This window comes from Triturus cristatus, chromosome 10 (assembly GCF_964204655.1).
Source record: "Triturus cristatus chromosome 10, aTriCri1.1, whole genome shotgun sequence".
In the NCBI taxonomy this organism is placed as follows: Eukaryota; Metazoa; Chordata; class Amphibia; order Caudata; family Salamandridae; genus Triturus; species Triturus cristatus.
In genome coordinates, this window is record NC_140593.1 from 1,049,394,876 (window position 1) to 1,049,409,989 (window position 15,114).

The 15,114-nt window shown below is 44.0% G+C and overlaps 1 protein-coding gene across 1 annotated transcript in view; it reads left to right on the forward strand.

Annotated features, from left to right (window-relative positions):
• Positions 1 to 13,877, forward strand: part of LOC146796542 (actin, cytoplasmic 1-like) — a 173,318-nt gene extending 159,441 nt beyond the window's left edge. Inside the window, exon 6 of the mRNA XM_085629160.1 lies at positions 11,455 to 13,877. Within this exon, the coding sequence (XP_085485286.1) occupies positions 11,455 to 11,598 (144 nt within the window). The 3' untranslated portion in view covers positions 11,599 to 13,877. The remainder of the gene's footprint in view (positions 1 to 11,454) is intronic.
• Positions 13,878 to 15,114: the final 1,237 nt, after the last annotated feature.

Consider the following 15,114-nt stretch of genomic DNA (forward strand, 5'->3'; position numbering starts at 1 on the left):
AGTGCAGGTCTACACACACTGCCAGCAAAATGCCAGCCAAAGGTCATTACACGCAGACCGTCAGCCAAACTCCAGTTTACACACCCACAAACGCTCCCTGGTTTCTAGTGGTTTTCTGCCCCACTTAGGTGCAGATGAGAATGTCCGCAACCCTACACCGCTTTGGTTTCACGAATGACTATCTTAAATGGGTACGCTTGCTCTACACCTCCCACACGGCGAGAGCTCGCACCGGCCGATATATCTCTCGGGAGTATACGATTTACAGGGGTACGCTGCAGGGTTGCCCCTTGTCCCCCTTATTAGTTGTACTTGCATTGGAACCCCTGGCAATAGCACTGAGACAATCAGCGGAACCCCTGGGAATACTCATTGATGGTACAGCACACCTTACTTCCATATACGCAGACGATATCCTTCTCTATCTTCGCGATCTATTGGCTGATGCGGCACCCCTCCCCACTATATTGTCAGACTTCGGGAAGATTTCAGGCCTCGTAATTAATTCAAAGAAATCACTGGCCTTTTTCTTCCGATAGGGGGCACGCCCGGCTGATGTACGATTTGGCACAGATTCTCTACCAGTAGCTCATACCACATTCAAATACCTGGGCATACAGGTATACAGATCACAGGTAGACATGCTAGAAGGTAACCTCTTGAGGGCCATTGCAGCCCTGCGCTCGAGTGTGGCCTTTTGGACATCTTTGCCCCTTTCGGTGATGGGACGCATTGCCATTTCTAAGATGGTAGTACTCCCTCGGCTACTATACTATTTCGTGAACCTGCCCATTGTGGTTCCCCAATCCATTTTCCGTACTCTGAACACTATATTGGTGGAGCTTATATGGGGAGCAAGTCGCCGAAGAGTGAGTCTACAGAAACTCCAGCTGGAATCCCGCAAGGGAGGGTTAGGGGTTCCTGACTTCAGAGCATACTATTATGCCTGTCAAATCCAATGGCTATCATACTGGACAGCGGGGAGGAATTTACAAGAAATAGGCTTCATCCAGAGAGATGTAGACCGAGGTACACTTCATTCCTTGATTTTGCCCAAGGCCAAACTTCCCTCACAGGGGCCGCCGTTGTTGAAGACCGCGCTACAATGCTGGAAGAATGCGCTGCAATATACACCTGCCATAACCCCTTATGCAGCCAATATTCCCTTATTGGGTGTTCCCACCCCCCCGGGGGCAGGCTTACGTGGGCTGGAACACGTGCCTGGATGGAGGCAGGGGTAGAGGAGGTAGGAACCTTCTTTGCTGATTGTACAGAGTACTGCTGCGTCGGGCCACCAGTACTTATTACATGCAACAGTATCACATTACATCAAGAACACGTGGGCACCGCAACATAGGGAACCCCCACAACATGAACTCAGATGTTCCCAGAGGCCCAGCACTGTTGCCCCCGTTGTAAAGGTGACGAAGCAGACTTTATCCATATGCTATGGACCTGTCCCTGTATACTAGATTATTGGATTGGTGTCCGACACTACTTAGGCAGTCACACATATGACAATCCAAGACAAAGCGCTAGAGTGTCTTATGGGGCTCCGTAGACATAACAAAACTCAAAAAGGTCCAACGACATTTCATAGACCTTGCCCTGCTACTAGTTATTAGGGCCCTCACTATGCGATGGAAATCCCCTAGGTGCCTGACATTGTCTAGCTGGCAAGATGACATGATACAATGGGGGGGTGCCGAAAGCGTGGCGCTGCGCAGAGAGGAGGCGAGGGGATTGCGGAAACTGCCTATCGCAATGGAGTGGGATGTTATCCTGGAGGAGTTCAAACAATTAGATCTAACCCCTGCACAGCGCACTCCCACACACGAATCTACTTTTGGTCTTCCGGGGTACACGGCTAGTTCCCCCCAGCTACCAGACCACATACCACGGTTTCTAGACAGGCGGAAATGCATGACACCAGGATAATATATATCAGATGAACATATGATTAAGGAGCCACAGACCAGGAAGGGGGAAGGGCAGGGAGGGGGGTTGGGAGAAGTTAGTAAGTTAGTATTAAATTGTATGTAAAGATGTTTGATATTAGTGCTATAGATACCAGATTTGTGGACGCCTATGTGAGAACAACTTCATTACCGCAAGGTGGAAGCATGACGAAGTATGTTGTTAAGTAGTAGTCATTCTCTTGTTAAATACGTACAATGTATAAGTTGTGAAAATCAAAAACAAAACACCATATGTATCGCTAATGTCCCTATTGTACTATGGCTGAGGTGTTTTAATAAAACCTGTAAAAAAAGAAAATAAAAATATCACTGAAACAGCCAGAATGCGTGCCTAAAAAAACAAAGGGAGCGACCTTTGCCTATGGGGCTTCTCACTGGCATGCCCATAAACATATCCCTGGTGCCTAGTGGGTAGATAAGGAGTTATTGCCCCGATCTGCCTTCCGGAGGGCAGAAAGCCTTTTTTGGTAGTGGGGGCATTAGCATGCCTATTCTTGGCAGCCCCCATGCCTACATATAAAAAATAAATCCTGGTGCCTAGTGGGCTTTCTGAGCCCTCCCCCTACCCAGCCCTCTCCCGGGGGACAGATTAGGGACTATTGCCCCCATCTGCCTCCCGGGGGAGGCAGAAAGGCTGTGGCAATTTTTTGGGGGGCGGTGGGGGCATTGGCATGTCCATTTGGGCACCCCCCACCTCTACATATATAAAAAAAATAACGGTGCCTAGTCGGCTCTCTGCCCCCCCCCCAGAGGGCATATCAGGGGCTATTGCCCCCCTCTGCCTACTGGGGGGCAGAAAGACTGTGGGATTTTTGGGGGGGAGTGGGGGCATTGACATGTCCATTTTGGGCAGCCCCCACCTCTATGTATAAAAAAATAAATACCGGTGCCTAGTGGCTCTCTGACCCCCCCCCCCCGTTGGGTATATCAGGGGCTATTGCCCCCGTCTGCCTCCTGGGGGGGACAAAAATCTGTGGAATTTTTTTGGGGGGTAAGGGCACTGGCATGCCCATTTTGGGCAGCCCCCACTCCTACTTATAAAAAAACAAATCCCTGGTGTCTAGTGTGCTTTCTGCCCCACCCGGGGGCAGATGGGGCCTATTGCCTCTATCTGCCTCCCAGGGGGAGTAGAAAGACTGTGGAATATTGCGGGAGGGGTGGGGCATTGGCATGCCCATCTCGGGCAGCCCCCCACCCCCAAATAAAATACAAAAATATTACCTGGCATCTAGTGTGCTTTCTACCCCCCAGGGGGGCAGAACAGGGGCCATTGCCCCCATCTGCCTCCCAAGGGGGGCAGAAAGACTGTGGCCATTAGCGGGGGTGGGGGTCTTGGCATGCCCATCTTGGGCAGCCCACACCCCTAAATCCAATTAAAAAAAATCCTTGGCATCTAGTGGACTTTCTACCCCCTGGGGGGGAGAAATACTGGAATTTTGCTGGGGGGTGGGGGCATTGGGCAGCCCCCACCCCTAAATCACATTTAAAAAAATCTGACTTTGTCCCCTCGAGGGGCAGATTGGGGGCTTTTGCCCCCATGGGGCAAGAAAGACTGGAATTTTGCGGGGGAAGGGGGCATTGACATGCCCATCTTGGACAGCCCTCACCCCTAAATCAAATTTTAAAAAATCCCTCATGTCTAGGAAATACTGATTTTGCCAGAAGTCATTGGGGGGAGCAAGGCCCTTGCCCAAGGGGCTGCTCCCCCCTACCTGGTGCCTAGTGAGTGGATCCCTGCTCGGGGATCGACCTTTTGGGCCAATCCCCAAGCAGGGATCCACTAGGGAGGGTTACCATTGGAAAGGGGAGATTCTCCCCTTTCCAACGATACCTCACTTGACTTTCTACGTGCGCATGAGCACATAGAAGGTGTAACTGAAATGAGCTTATTGGCTCATTTTAGTTTTGGTTTCTCTGAAATGAGGTCAGCAAGACATGCGCGCTGATCTTCATTTCAGAGAAACCAAACACACAGCCTCGGGAGCTGGGGAAGCCCTTCCCCAGTTCCCAAGGCTGTTGGGGCGAAAAGGAAATCCCTCTGGTGCCCGCACTAGAGGGCTTTCCAGTGCCATGTGATCGGACAGCTGAGAGCTGACTGACGCACATGAGCAGTGGTGCATCGGATAGCTCCCGGCCGTCCGATGCACCGTAGGGGTTAAAAAACAATTGTTTTCCATTCTCAAAGACGAAGGTGTCCCCTGGGATCCACTTCCAGTTTGCAAATGGGTTATCACCTCCTTCAAGGAGTCTGTAAAATATGAATACTTTCTGAACATAATTCGGTCACAAAACATTCATGCATCCAGTTCAGATTTGGTATTTGGAAGGGACACCCTAAACACACCCCTTCCAAATAACGAATTGCAATTTGTATTTCTTACATATGTAAAAGCATATTTGCAGTCGGAAACAGCTTGATTGGCTGCTTCCGACTGCAAGAATGTTTTGCACAAGTGGCCCTAAGTCTTCAATTAGTCTATGAAAATGGGCAACCAGATGGCCATTGTAAGGTCCCTCAGGAAGTCAACCCCTAATTAGGGAGCCCTGAATATTGTATAATCTCTACTATGGAATCAGAAACCTGCCTTTGTTCCTAACTCAATATAGAAGAGAAGCATGTAAAAGCAAATTATTCTATGGCAAGCTATAGGAAGTGATGGCATGTAGTGCATTTTACAGAATGAGCTTTGATTTGAACCTTCTTGCTGTATAGGTAGTCATTCTAATTCCCCATATAGTTGCTATGATCTGATACAATTTAAGCCCCCCATAGCAGGTGCCTGTTTTAGGAAGCTAGAAGTGGAATCAATACTCTCAATAGCTTCCTACGTGATGGAGTATTAATACTCCAGCTGAGACAGAACAAAGGAAAGAACAAATGCCTGAAAATTAATGGATTGAGTGCCAAGTGGAGTAGAACAATTTTAGAGGAGCAAGTTCGATAACAAAAATAACAAAAATCAGGTTTCACAAGCCGCACCAGAAGAAACTCACTGTCCTTCACCTGAAATTAATTCTCTTGTCTATTGACTCAGATAAGGATTTTTTTTTAATTCAGAGTGTACATTTCACCATAAAAATTCTGTGAAGTTCAATGTAAAGAAATTTACATTCACTCAGATTTCAAATCAGCTGAGTAAGATCCGGGAATCTATGATACAGATATAATTCTCTGCCATCAGGATACTGATGAAATGAGGTGGCTTATAAATGTAATAAAATTGGTACAAAGGCAAACGACTTCAAAAGCCCAAAGAAAATGTGTCGTGATCTTTCAAGCTGATACGTGGGCATTTAAAGTTGTCATAATTTCAAGTCCAAGATGCTATACGATTTTGATTTCTTAACCATCATCATTTACGACATTTGTCTATAGGATGAAAAACTGTCGGTCTAAGGTGCTCCTTTGGGATACCTTTCCGTTTGGTCATCATCTGCTGTTGGTCTCTTAAGACTAGCACTGGGACGCCCTGTTGTTAGGGCTGCCATGCGGTTACAAACCCTGTAACATAACATAACTTGCCATTAACATCATAAGACTACCTTCTTAATCCTCTTGGATCGTGCAAGGCCAGAATGCCATTAAATGTGCTTTTGTCCACTTTACCTAATTTGTGGGAGCTCACAATACTGCTGATGATACACATCATGCATTTGGTAAAAATGTGAAGCATCCTTACTAATTTAGGATGCTTCACATTTTTACCAAATCCAAGGTTGGCATTATCCGCATCGCATTCCCAACTCTCCCAAATCTTACATGCACCACATTTGCACCCACTTCAGTTTTGTTCCAATTGGACGATAAATTATATAAGGTGCTTCACATATCCTTGTACCTTGCATTATTAGCCTATGGATAACAAAGAAATGATGGCGCTTAATATTTACTGGTGTTACTGTAGCATAGAGTAATTTCACATAATCTGTCCACAGAGATTGTATGCTGCCCTCCTGCAATATATCTGTCCAGACCTCCGAAGGGTCCTTCATTTTCTCTTCCTCTGCCTCCAAGAAGTGTCCGTACCATATTGCCATTTCCTTGGCTTCCTGACTGGTATCCTGGAGCGAGGTCTCAAAATCCCAGTTACCTCTAACTTCATCCACTACAGTCAGCGCCCATGAAGTGAGCTGCAAGTACTTGACTTGAACCTGGAAAGCCTATTGCCTGTCATAATATTCAAAACCTCCCAGGGGACCAATCCTCCTGTTGTTATCAAGTCTCCCCATTTTGTTATCCCCGCTTGCTTTAAGGGCAGGCTGAGGGCATCTTGCAAGCATTCCGGTGTCCCCGGGGATTCCCAAATTGGAGCAAATTATGAGAAATAGCCAATCTTTAGAGTCCGTCTCACTACCATCCAAAGACTTAAGGTTGATCTCAAAATCTTTAATTTTACCTTAAAAAAAAGAAAAATGTGACTTCCAAACTTATATAGGAAAGGCTCCTCCCACATCTTTAGTGATTTCAGCCAATGTTAGACCCCAGGTAGTGTTCATAGACTCTCACACCAACATACGAAATCTTTTAAATTGGAAGGCCATACAATAAAGTCTGAGATCTGGTAGTGCTAACCCCCCCCTTCTTAAGGCTACTTCTTATTTTTTTCCAAGAGAGCCGAGCCTCCTTGGATGCCTAGATAAAACTAGATATTGTTCCTTGTATTTTATTAATTTCATCTTTAGGGAAGGTAAGTGGTATGCAGGTAAAAAGGTATGTTAACTTTGGGAGAACAGAAATTATTATCAAATTGACCCTCCCATATATTGACAGGGGAAAATTCTTCCACCCAGCTAGTTGTTTATCTACCTCCCTCATCACTTTCTTCAAGTTACGAGAAGGAATCTCATCAATTCTATCCACAATTATTATCCCCAGATATTTCATCTCTGAACATACTCTACCACCCCACCCTACCATGTTCTAGCACATTACTTCTGTTTTTGAAATATTAACTAAATACCCTGAAAGTGCATCAAATTCAGTTGTCAGTTGCTCTATCTTATTCAATGTTTGCTCTGGATCAGAAGTAGAAATCACCAAAGCATCTGCGTATAATGCAATTTTACTGTGCGTTGGGAGCTGGTGGATAGGAATGATCTGCTCATCTGTTCTTAACTTGAGCGCCAGAGCTTCAATGTATATATCAAAGAGAAGTGGGGACAAAGGGCAACCCTGCCTTGTCCCTCTGTTAATTTTGAAGCTCTCTGTCAGAGCCGTTTTGGCCATGGGGTGCGCGTTTAGTTTTTATATTGCCCGAAAAAAATCAATACTGAAGCCCATTGCGCCTAAAACAGCCCAAAGAAATGTCCAGCTGACACGATCGAAGGCCTTGGCGGCGTCGATAGTGATCACCGCCAATGGGATCGATCGCGCAACTGCTAGATCTATAGTCCCTATTAGTGAGAGTGTAAGCTCTTGTATTTGCCTCTTAGGGACGAATCTTTTCTGGTCAATATGTATCAGCTGAGGGTCCACCTTGGCCAGTCTTCTGGCCAATATACCTGTGTAAATCTTGTGGTCCACATTTAATAAGGAAATTGGTCGATATGAATCGGCCTTCCTCGGATCCTTAGCCAGTTTCAGGATCAAAGTAATTATAGCCTCATTCCACGAGTATGGAATCCGCCCTTACTCCTTATAAACAGAATTGAAGAGAGACACCATTTCCGGTACTATCTCCTCTACTATCAGCTTGTAGACCTCGACCTGAACAGAATCAGGGCCTGCCGCATTACCATTCTTCATATGTTTAAGTTGTTCCCGTATTTCCTCTTCTGTAATTGGGGCATACACCCTATTCCACCCTTCTGCTGTTAAAATCGGGAGACCTATGTTATTTAACTTATACTTTAAGACCTCTTCATTCGGGCTCTCTGATTCTGCAAATAGTTCTGAAAAGAGTTTTACCAAGCTTTCCTGAATTTCCTCCTCATTATTTATAATGTCCCCCTCAGGATTGATAACCAGCTCTCCTATATGGTTTCTCACCCTATCTGCCCTCGCCTTCCAGGCTAATAGGGCACCGCAAAGACTAGCCAAGTTTGTGTTGCAGCCTGTTCCTTGTTGCAAAAAATGGAACCACCCAAGGGCCAATGATGTTCACATATTTTTTACATGTCCAGAACTAAAAGAATTTTGGAAGACTGTGGAAGCCACTATAAGGGCTATTTTAGTGGAAAATATAAGCTCAACTGCAACACTGGTACTCCTCGGGGTTGACTATGTCTCCCAACAGGCTCTAAATAGTAAGCAACGGAGCTTACTATTTTATTTGTTACTCCTGGCCAGGCGTGAGATTTGTAAACACTGGTTGGATCCCCCCCACCTGAATTCAATCGCCTGGTGAGTGTGGTTAAATGGACATGTAACTTGGACACCCAGGGGATCCCAGGAAGAGCTGCAGAAATGTGGGAGGACTTTCTAAAATGGTCAGGCTGATAAGCTTACAGGTGGGACATAAAGTCTGATAATTAGTCTAATGATTACATCAAACCATGGATTAAGGTGGCAGGGGGTTCTCAGCCCCTCCCTCTTTGTAATAGACCAGTGCCGTGGACGGAACGAGTTCGAATACTGCTTGGACCACAGACGGATCGAGGGTGTTTACAATCGACCCAGTATGCAGTAGCCATGGTGTAATGAGGACACTTTTTATTTTTTATTTTTTAAATGTACCTTGCATTATTAACGGCATAACGAAGATCAAAAGTGTTTCTCCTTTGGCAAAGGGACTTGAGGAAAGCCCCAAGGTCAGCATCAAGTGTGCTTGAACAAGTGTAGCAGATAGTGTACTATATAGGTAACTATCATACAATGCCACATATATGAGAACACATACACACAGACCTTCACCAGTGCTTAATTTGAGGCGGTGGTTTCCGGTGCTCAGCACCGGCACTTAATCATCAGCATCAGCGCTTTCCATGAGCACCAGTTAAGGACACACTAATTTATGGGGAGATTAAGTGATGTAGCTAGAATCACAGGATGTTGAGCGAATGCCAAGGCTTGAACCTGCTTCACCAGCTACAAAGTTGGCAACTCAGGCCATTAAGCCACATCCGCTCCCCACTTTCTTGGTTAGTGGTTGGTTTTGTTTTAGGTGACGCTAACAGGAGAAATGGGCTGGTGCAAGCTGCCTCCTGATGAGAGCCCCAGCACTTATTTTTTTTTTTTACAAATTAACCACTGCTCTTCACCCCCAGGGTGGTTCCATAAGCTTAAGTAACCTAAGGAAATTAAAGGGTGCAGTACAAGTGAAAGGACTATAGTGACAAAGTGTAGGACGAGGAGTGTTGCAATAATTCCCAGTCAGTAATGAGAGTATTACCACACTATCCTTCAGCCTCAGTAATGTCCTTCAATCATGGAACCAAACCTCAAAATGAGTGGACGAATACCAACATCTGATCAACAAATAAACATAATACATGACTATAGTGCAACACTTCTAAATTTAACATTAGCATGAAGAATAGAAGGCAGTGAAGGACCATGGAACAAATGTAACCATGATAAAAATTCCCCATTTATAATTCTATTTGGGTTTGAATGGAGAGAGCCTGGTACCAGCACTACAAATGTCTTTATATGAAACGCCCTGAATCTCCACCCAATCATCACTCTCAGGAAAGGAGGTGCCTATAAGTGCAGAAAATATCATGAATAAATGGGTGGTGCAAACAAAATGAATCCAATGCCTCGTGTCCTCGTGGGTTGTCCACGAAGCTAGGGATCTAGAAAGCCAGAATGCACTGGCAAAAACCATTGCTTATAACTCCCTGTTATCATAGTTTAAAGATCTATAAACGTCTTACAAGTCTACAAAATACAGATCAAAAAAATGATTGCTTGTCTCTCAAACTTAATGAGGCTGGTAATGACCTTGAAGAAAGATTGAAGATCTCATTAACCGTACAGCCCAGGCTATTTCAGCAGCTTCCCCACACCAACGATTGGTGCAAGTTGGTGCAGGACTATTGTCATTCTCAATTCATGCACAGGAAACTGCTCCAAATATGGACAAAGGAAGAGAAGTGGGAATAAGAGTAGGAAAAGCTACCTTAATCTTGACCCAAATGTTCTTAGCCAATATCTTGCCCAGATCTGCAATGCCATCCTAAATCCAGCTTCAAAGATGCAGATGCATGAGTGAATAAGAGTGAGAGACAGCAAGAGGGGGCGATGCAGAGAGAAAGGTGTGGGCATGCATCCCCTCGCCTATATAACGCTTTAACAAAGTATGTTTTCGGTTAAGGAGAGGTCTGACAGTTGTGGACCAAATGTAAAGGTCTCAAAAGGCATTTCACCAATTGAACACTCTAGAATTTATCTTTCCAAATGTGGACAAATATTTCAAATGGGCCATTTGGGGCCCAACCTCTGGATTCTGACCTCTGTGACTCAAAAAAGAAACCCACTGCTGCAGCAGGCCACATTCCATACCACTTGTGGTGCAGCAAATGGACTGGATTTAGAGGTCTCTGCATGTACATTTATTGCACACTTTAACAGGGGCTGGCACTGCAACACTTCAGATCCAGCTCCCTACAAAATGTAGAAGAAGCGTCGTCCAGCGTTCATCTCTGCCTGAATAACTTTCCTTTCCAGATTCCTTGTTGCTGGTGCCCGCTTCATCTTTTGGAAAAGCAGGATTGACTTTGAGATAGATAGATAGATAGATATATTCAAACTTGAAACTCTGCCACAGAGAACAGAGATGCACTTTCCTTCAAAGCGCCTTTTATTCAAATTTCACAGCAATCCAGATATGAATCCTAAATGCAGGCCCAACGCGATTCAAACGATCACAGTCCTTGATCATGGGCCATTTTGAGACACTAATACCACAACACGCTTTATAGTCCCTCATTTGCATAATTTCAATTGTGCTCTTGTGAGCGTCATCATGACTTTTTAATGCACTAAAAGGTACCATACCATCATAGTTACCAAGAGAAATCAATTATCATATGCATATGTATATATATATACATCTTATGTTAAACTAAGATTGCTAAAGTTACAATTACAGGTTTCAAAATATGCATTGAGAGCTGACTATACACCAGTTGTCCAATTTTACAAACGTTTTGTGTTTTTTTTGCATTGTGGGTCTAGACGCACCTCCCAAGCTCACGCCCTCCGCACAGAATCCCGGACAGAGAGCTAGTTTCTGCTTGCAATGGCAACGCATGCCTTCTGAGAGCTACTCCTCTTAGTGTAAATGATGATGAGGAAAAGATTAAAAGATGAAGATGGCAAACATTTAACATTAGTAGAAACAGTATTCCCATGTGCTAGCAGGATAATGTCTCACTGAAGACCCAAGTATATCTTTATCATCACTACGACCTGTAGCTAAGGTTAGTACTCAAGATGTAGAGTAGGATCAAAAAAATGCTGTCTCTGTCCACCTGCAGCAAAGATTGTTGTTGCACATGTTCATATACTTCTTCTGTTGTTCTTATACAGGTCATTGCCCCACCTGAGCGCAAGTACTCTGTCTGGATCGGTGGTTCCATCCTGGCGTCGCAGTCCACCTTCCAGCAGATGTGGATCAGCAAGCAGGAGTACGATGAGTCCGGCGCTAGCATCGTCCACCGCAAATGCTTCTAAGTGGACTCCCCACAATGTCGCAGAACAAACATCAAAGCAACCACAGACAAGGCTTTCTTTATTTTTATACCCTGCATTTTTATACCCTTAGTCGAGATTTAAAACATTTTTGATCAAAAGAAAGATGTGATGGTACTCTACTCTTGTAAAGAGTTTCTCCATGAAAACATTTACAAACATGCCTTTCCAAAAGAAAGGTTTCTTCATACCAGTGTTTCTGGGTTTAGAATGCCTTTTGAACCATGAGTAAAGACACCAGAGGCAACTATTGGCAGTGAATGTGGTTGTAGATGCATCTCGTTCTGGTTTAATCAATCCCTGTTCACATTACCAGCTTTTATATCATCTTGGCAGAGTTCACTTGGTGTGGATGATGGTTTTGCTTCTCTTCTGGGGACATCTTGTACAATATTGGAGTCCATGTCACTGGGCGGAGTCTGCCCTTAGCTGACTACAGGGAATAAGCCATAAAGTCTGAATACCTTTGTGGGCGGCGCTGTTTTGACTCTTAGTGCCCACAGGACAGTGTTTCACTGGGATCATGCAAAACCTGAGTGTTTTCTTGACTGGTTCAAATACAAAGAATCAAACAAGTTTGATAGCAGTTTGTTTTTAATAGAAAATAAAGGTACGAATTTTAAAAGGTTTGTTGGGTGTCAAAATGTATATTTGCTGACTGATTGCAGGTAGTTAATGTGAATAACCTAAGTGGCTCACCGCATTTAAAAATCCAAAGCAAGTCTGCAGTGTGGTTCACGGAGTTAAAACATTTTAGAAGTTTCAAAATTATAAATTTACCTATATGTTTATATATTTAAAAAAGTACGTTGTCAGCCTGCTGTTAATGGGATCCCAAGAGCCTCGCTCTGAGCTTTGGGCAACACATCAAGGGCAAATCCATTGCCAAACCTTGCAATTTTACCCTGGAACGCATTTACTGCTGTAATTCGAGTTTGTGGGGTCAGAATGAGATGGATTGTGGACACAGTTGCACTGCATCCTGTTTCTGTAATTTTCTCTATCAGCAGCCTCTTTTACTGGCGCAACCCCCTCGGGATTAACCTGGAGTAACTTTAGAGAGGAAGGAACCTGGGGGGGCAGTTTTTAAGCACATCTCGGAAGCCGGATGCGGGTTCAAATACTGTTTCCATTACAGGCAAGGCAGGATTTGCTCTGGGAACAGTGGCGGCTGCTACCAAAACCAAGTGGTGAGGCAGTACGGGTGGGGAAAATAATATATATAAAAAAAGAACTTACCTGGTCCTGCCGCTGCCGGAGTCCAGCTTCTTCCAAGATCACATCTTCCAATTTCCCCATGTGGTTTCCTGTCCTAGGCACCTGGCAAGATTCCTTAATCAGAAGGAACTCTCAGCCATAATGTGCATAGTAATTTTACTATCTAGGAAAGATTTGTAATCTTTGGAAGTCAATTATATCACATGCTCATAAAACACGATGTGAAAGGAAGAGTCTAAAAATGCTGAGTAATAACATTAGTTTAAAGCAAGCAAAACTTAAAGGATTCTTTTCTCCTTTTTGTGTTTTTTTGGTGAACCAACTCATAAAACCGCCCAACATCAGTCACTGAAAACTAGCATGAGTTCCAAGTGCTGAAAGACAGCACTTCATTGCCCGTTTCCAGTAAGACACTTTTTTTAGGTCGAGCCTAGGCAGGCATGCTGTATTTTGTATATGGGCTATAGACACGCCCACCACTTTTGGTTGTTTAGATGACCTGCTTTTTAAAATTCCTTTTCTCTGGTTGGTTAATATTGTGCATCTTTCCCGCCTTTTGGTGCTTGGTTCCCTCCCAGCGGACATCACCAACTGATTCTTTTGGTTGCCAAGCTCTGACTATCTCTTGACTCATGAGCCCCTCCCCGCCATCCACCAAGTGCAAATGCAGCATCCATCCATGTCGTTATCTGAAGGGGGAACATTTAGGCCCTTTTCTATAGGCCACTGGCCTGCTGTTGAAGAATGTCATGGGATTTCGATCACTAATGGACTTTGGAGAATTGTGCAGCTGACCATGGTCGGAGACCCTCCACCTACTGAATGGGATCATCGAGGGGGCTTGGTTGGCCGGATGGGACTTTCAAATAAACTGGCTGCCGCCCTGGGGGCCCACCGTGGGGACGGGCTAATATGAATGTGTAATAGTACCCAGTGTAAGATGTCAAGGATAATGATGATACTAAGTCTATTCTGCATATGGCCAAGTGTGTGATTACTGTTTCTTGTTGAATAAAGACTAAATAAAGAGTTAAAAAAAAAAAGAATGTCATTGGATCCCCAAAGGTACTACTTAGCATATAGTTTGTCACCGTTTTATGTTGATCACATATTCAGACTGGTATTTGTTTCACCAGTACTATGTTTAATCGTTGACTGAACCACTTGGAATGGTTTACTATTTGTTATGAATGATACATGGACAGACATCAATGCTTTGATAGATAATTATTGTGTGCCTGTAAAAGAAAGTAAGAACAAGCATTTACAATGCAATAGGTCTCGCATTACTGAAAATTTGAGCTATTGGTGTCAAATTATTATTTGCAACGCCAATAGGTCAAACTTTCAGTAATGTGAGACCTATTGCATTCCAAATGCTTGTTTTCTTTACCCACTGGAGTAACAAGCTTAGCTTAGATGCTACTGTGATCAAGGAAAGGGGGCCCTGGACCAAACATTGAGTAGTATAAGACAGCCATAGTTGTGGTGCAGCAGACCCCACCATGTATGAACCCTGGTGCTGTACACTAATGAAAGCTGCACTCCTCTGTCCTTCTGCACATCTAGCGCCGAAGCCAAGTTAGCGCTAACAACAATGCGCAAGACACAAGCCGACAAGAGGCCGGCTGAAATTGCTATAAAAAAATTAAAAGGAGCCCCCATTTATTAGGAACCCAATTTGTCCAGATTCTTAAAAAAATGCGGAAATAACCATGTTGTAGGTTTGAACTTGTAGGAATGTCCTATATTTCGACTCGTTCACTTCACCATTTCCTCTCATGTTCTCAGTCACTCTCTCACATGGGGGATAATATATATATATATATATTCACTGAAAAAACCATAGGTTTCAGGCACGTTATAGCTAGGAATTAGCATTTAAAAAACCTTAGAAATTCACTGAAAAAACCATAGGTTTCAGGGGCGATATAGTTAGCTGGACTTTTCACTCGTACAAAACCATAGAAATTCCCCCGTTATAGTTAGTTCAGCTAACTATAACTCGCGCGCCCGCAATGCACTGCTGATGACGTCACATATTACATCACTCATGACATGGTCAGTGACATCACTCATGACATCACTGATGACATCTCAAATGACATCACTGATGACATCATCCAGTGAATGTGTGTTTTTCTGAAAATTATATATGTTTTATATATGTATATCTCAAGGTCGATGGAAGAATAAATGGGTATATAAATGTCTAAATGGATGATTTGTTTTTTGAAAAATTGATTGTATTACTGACTGATTAAGTGTATCTTAGTGAGT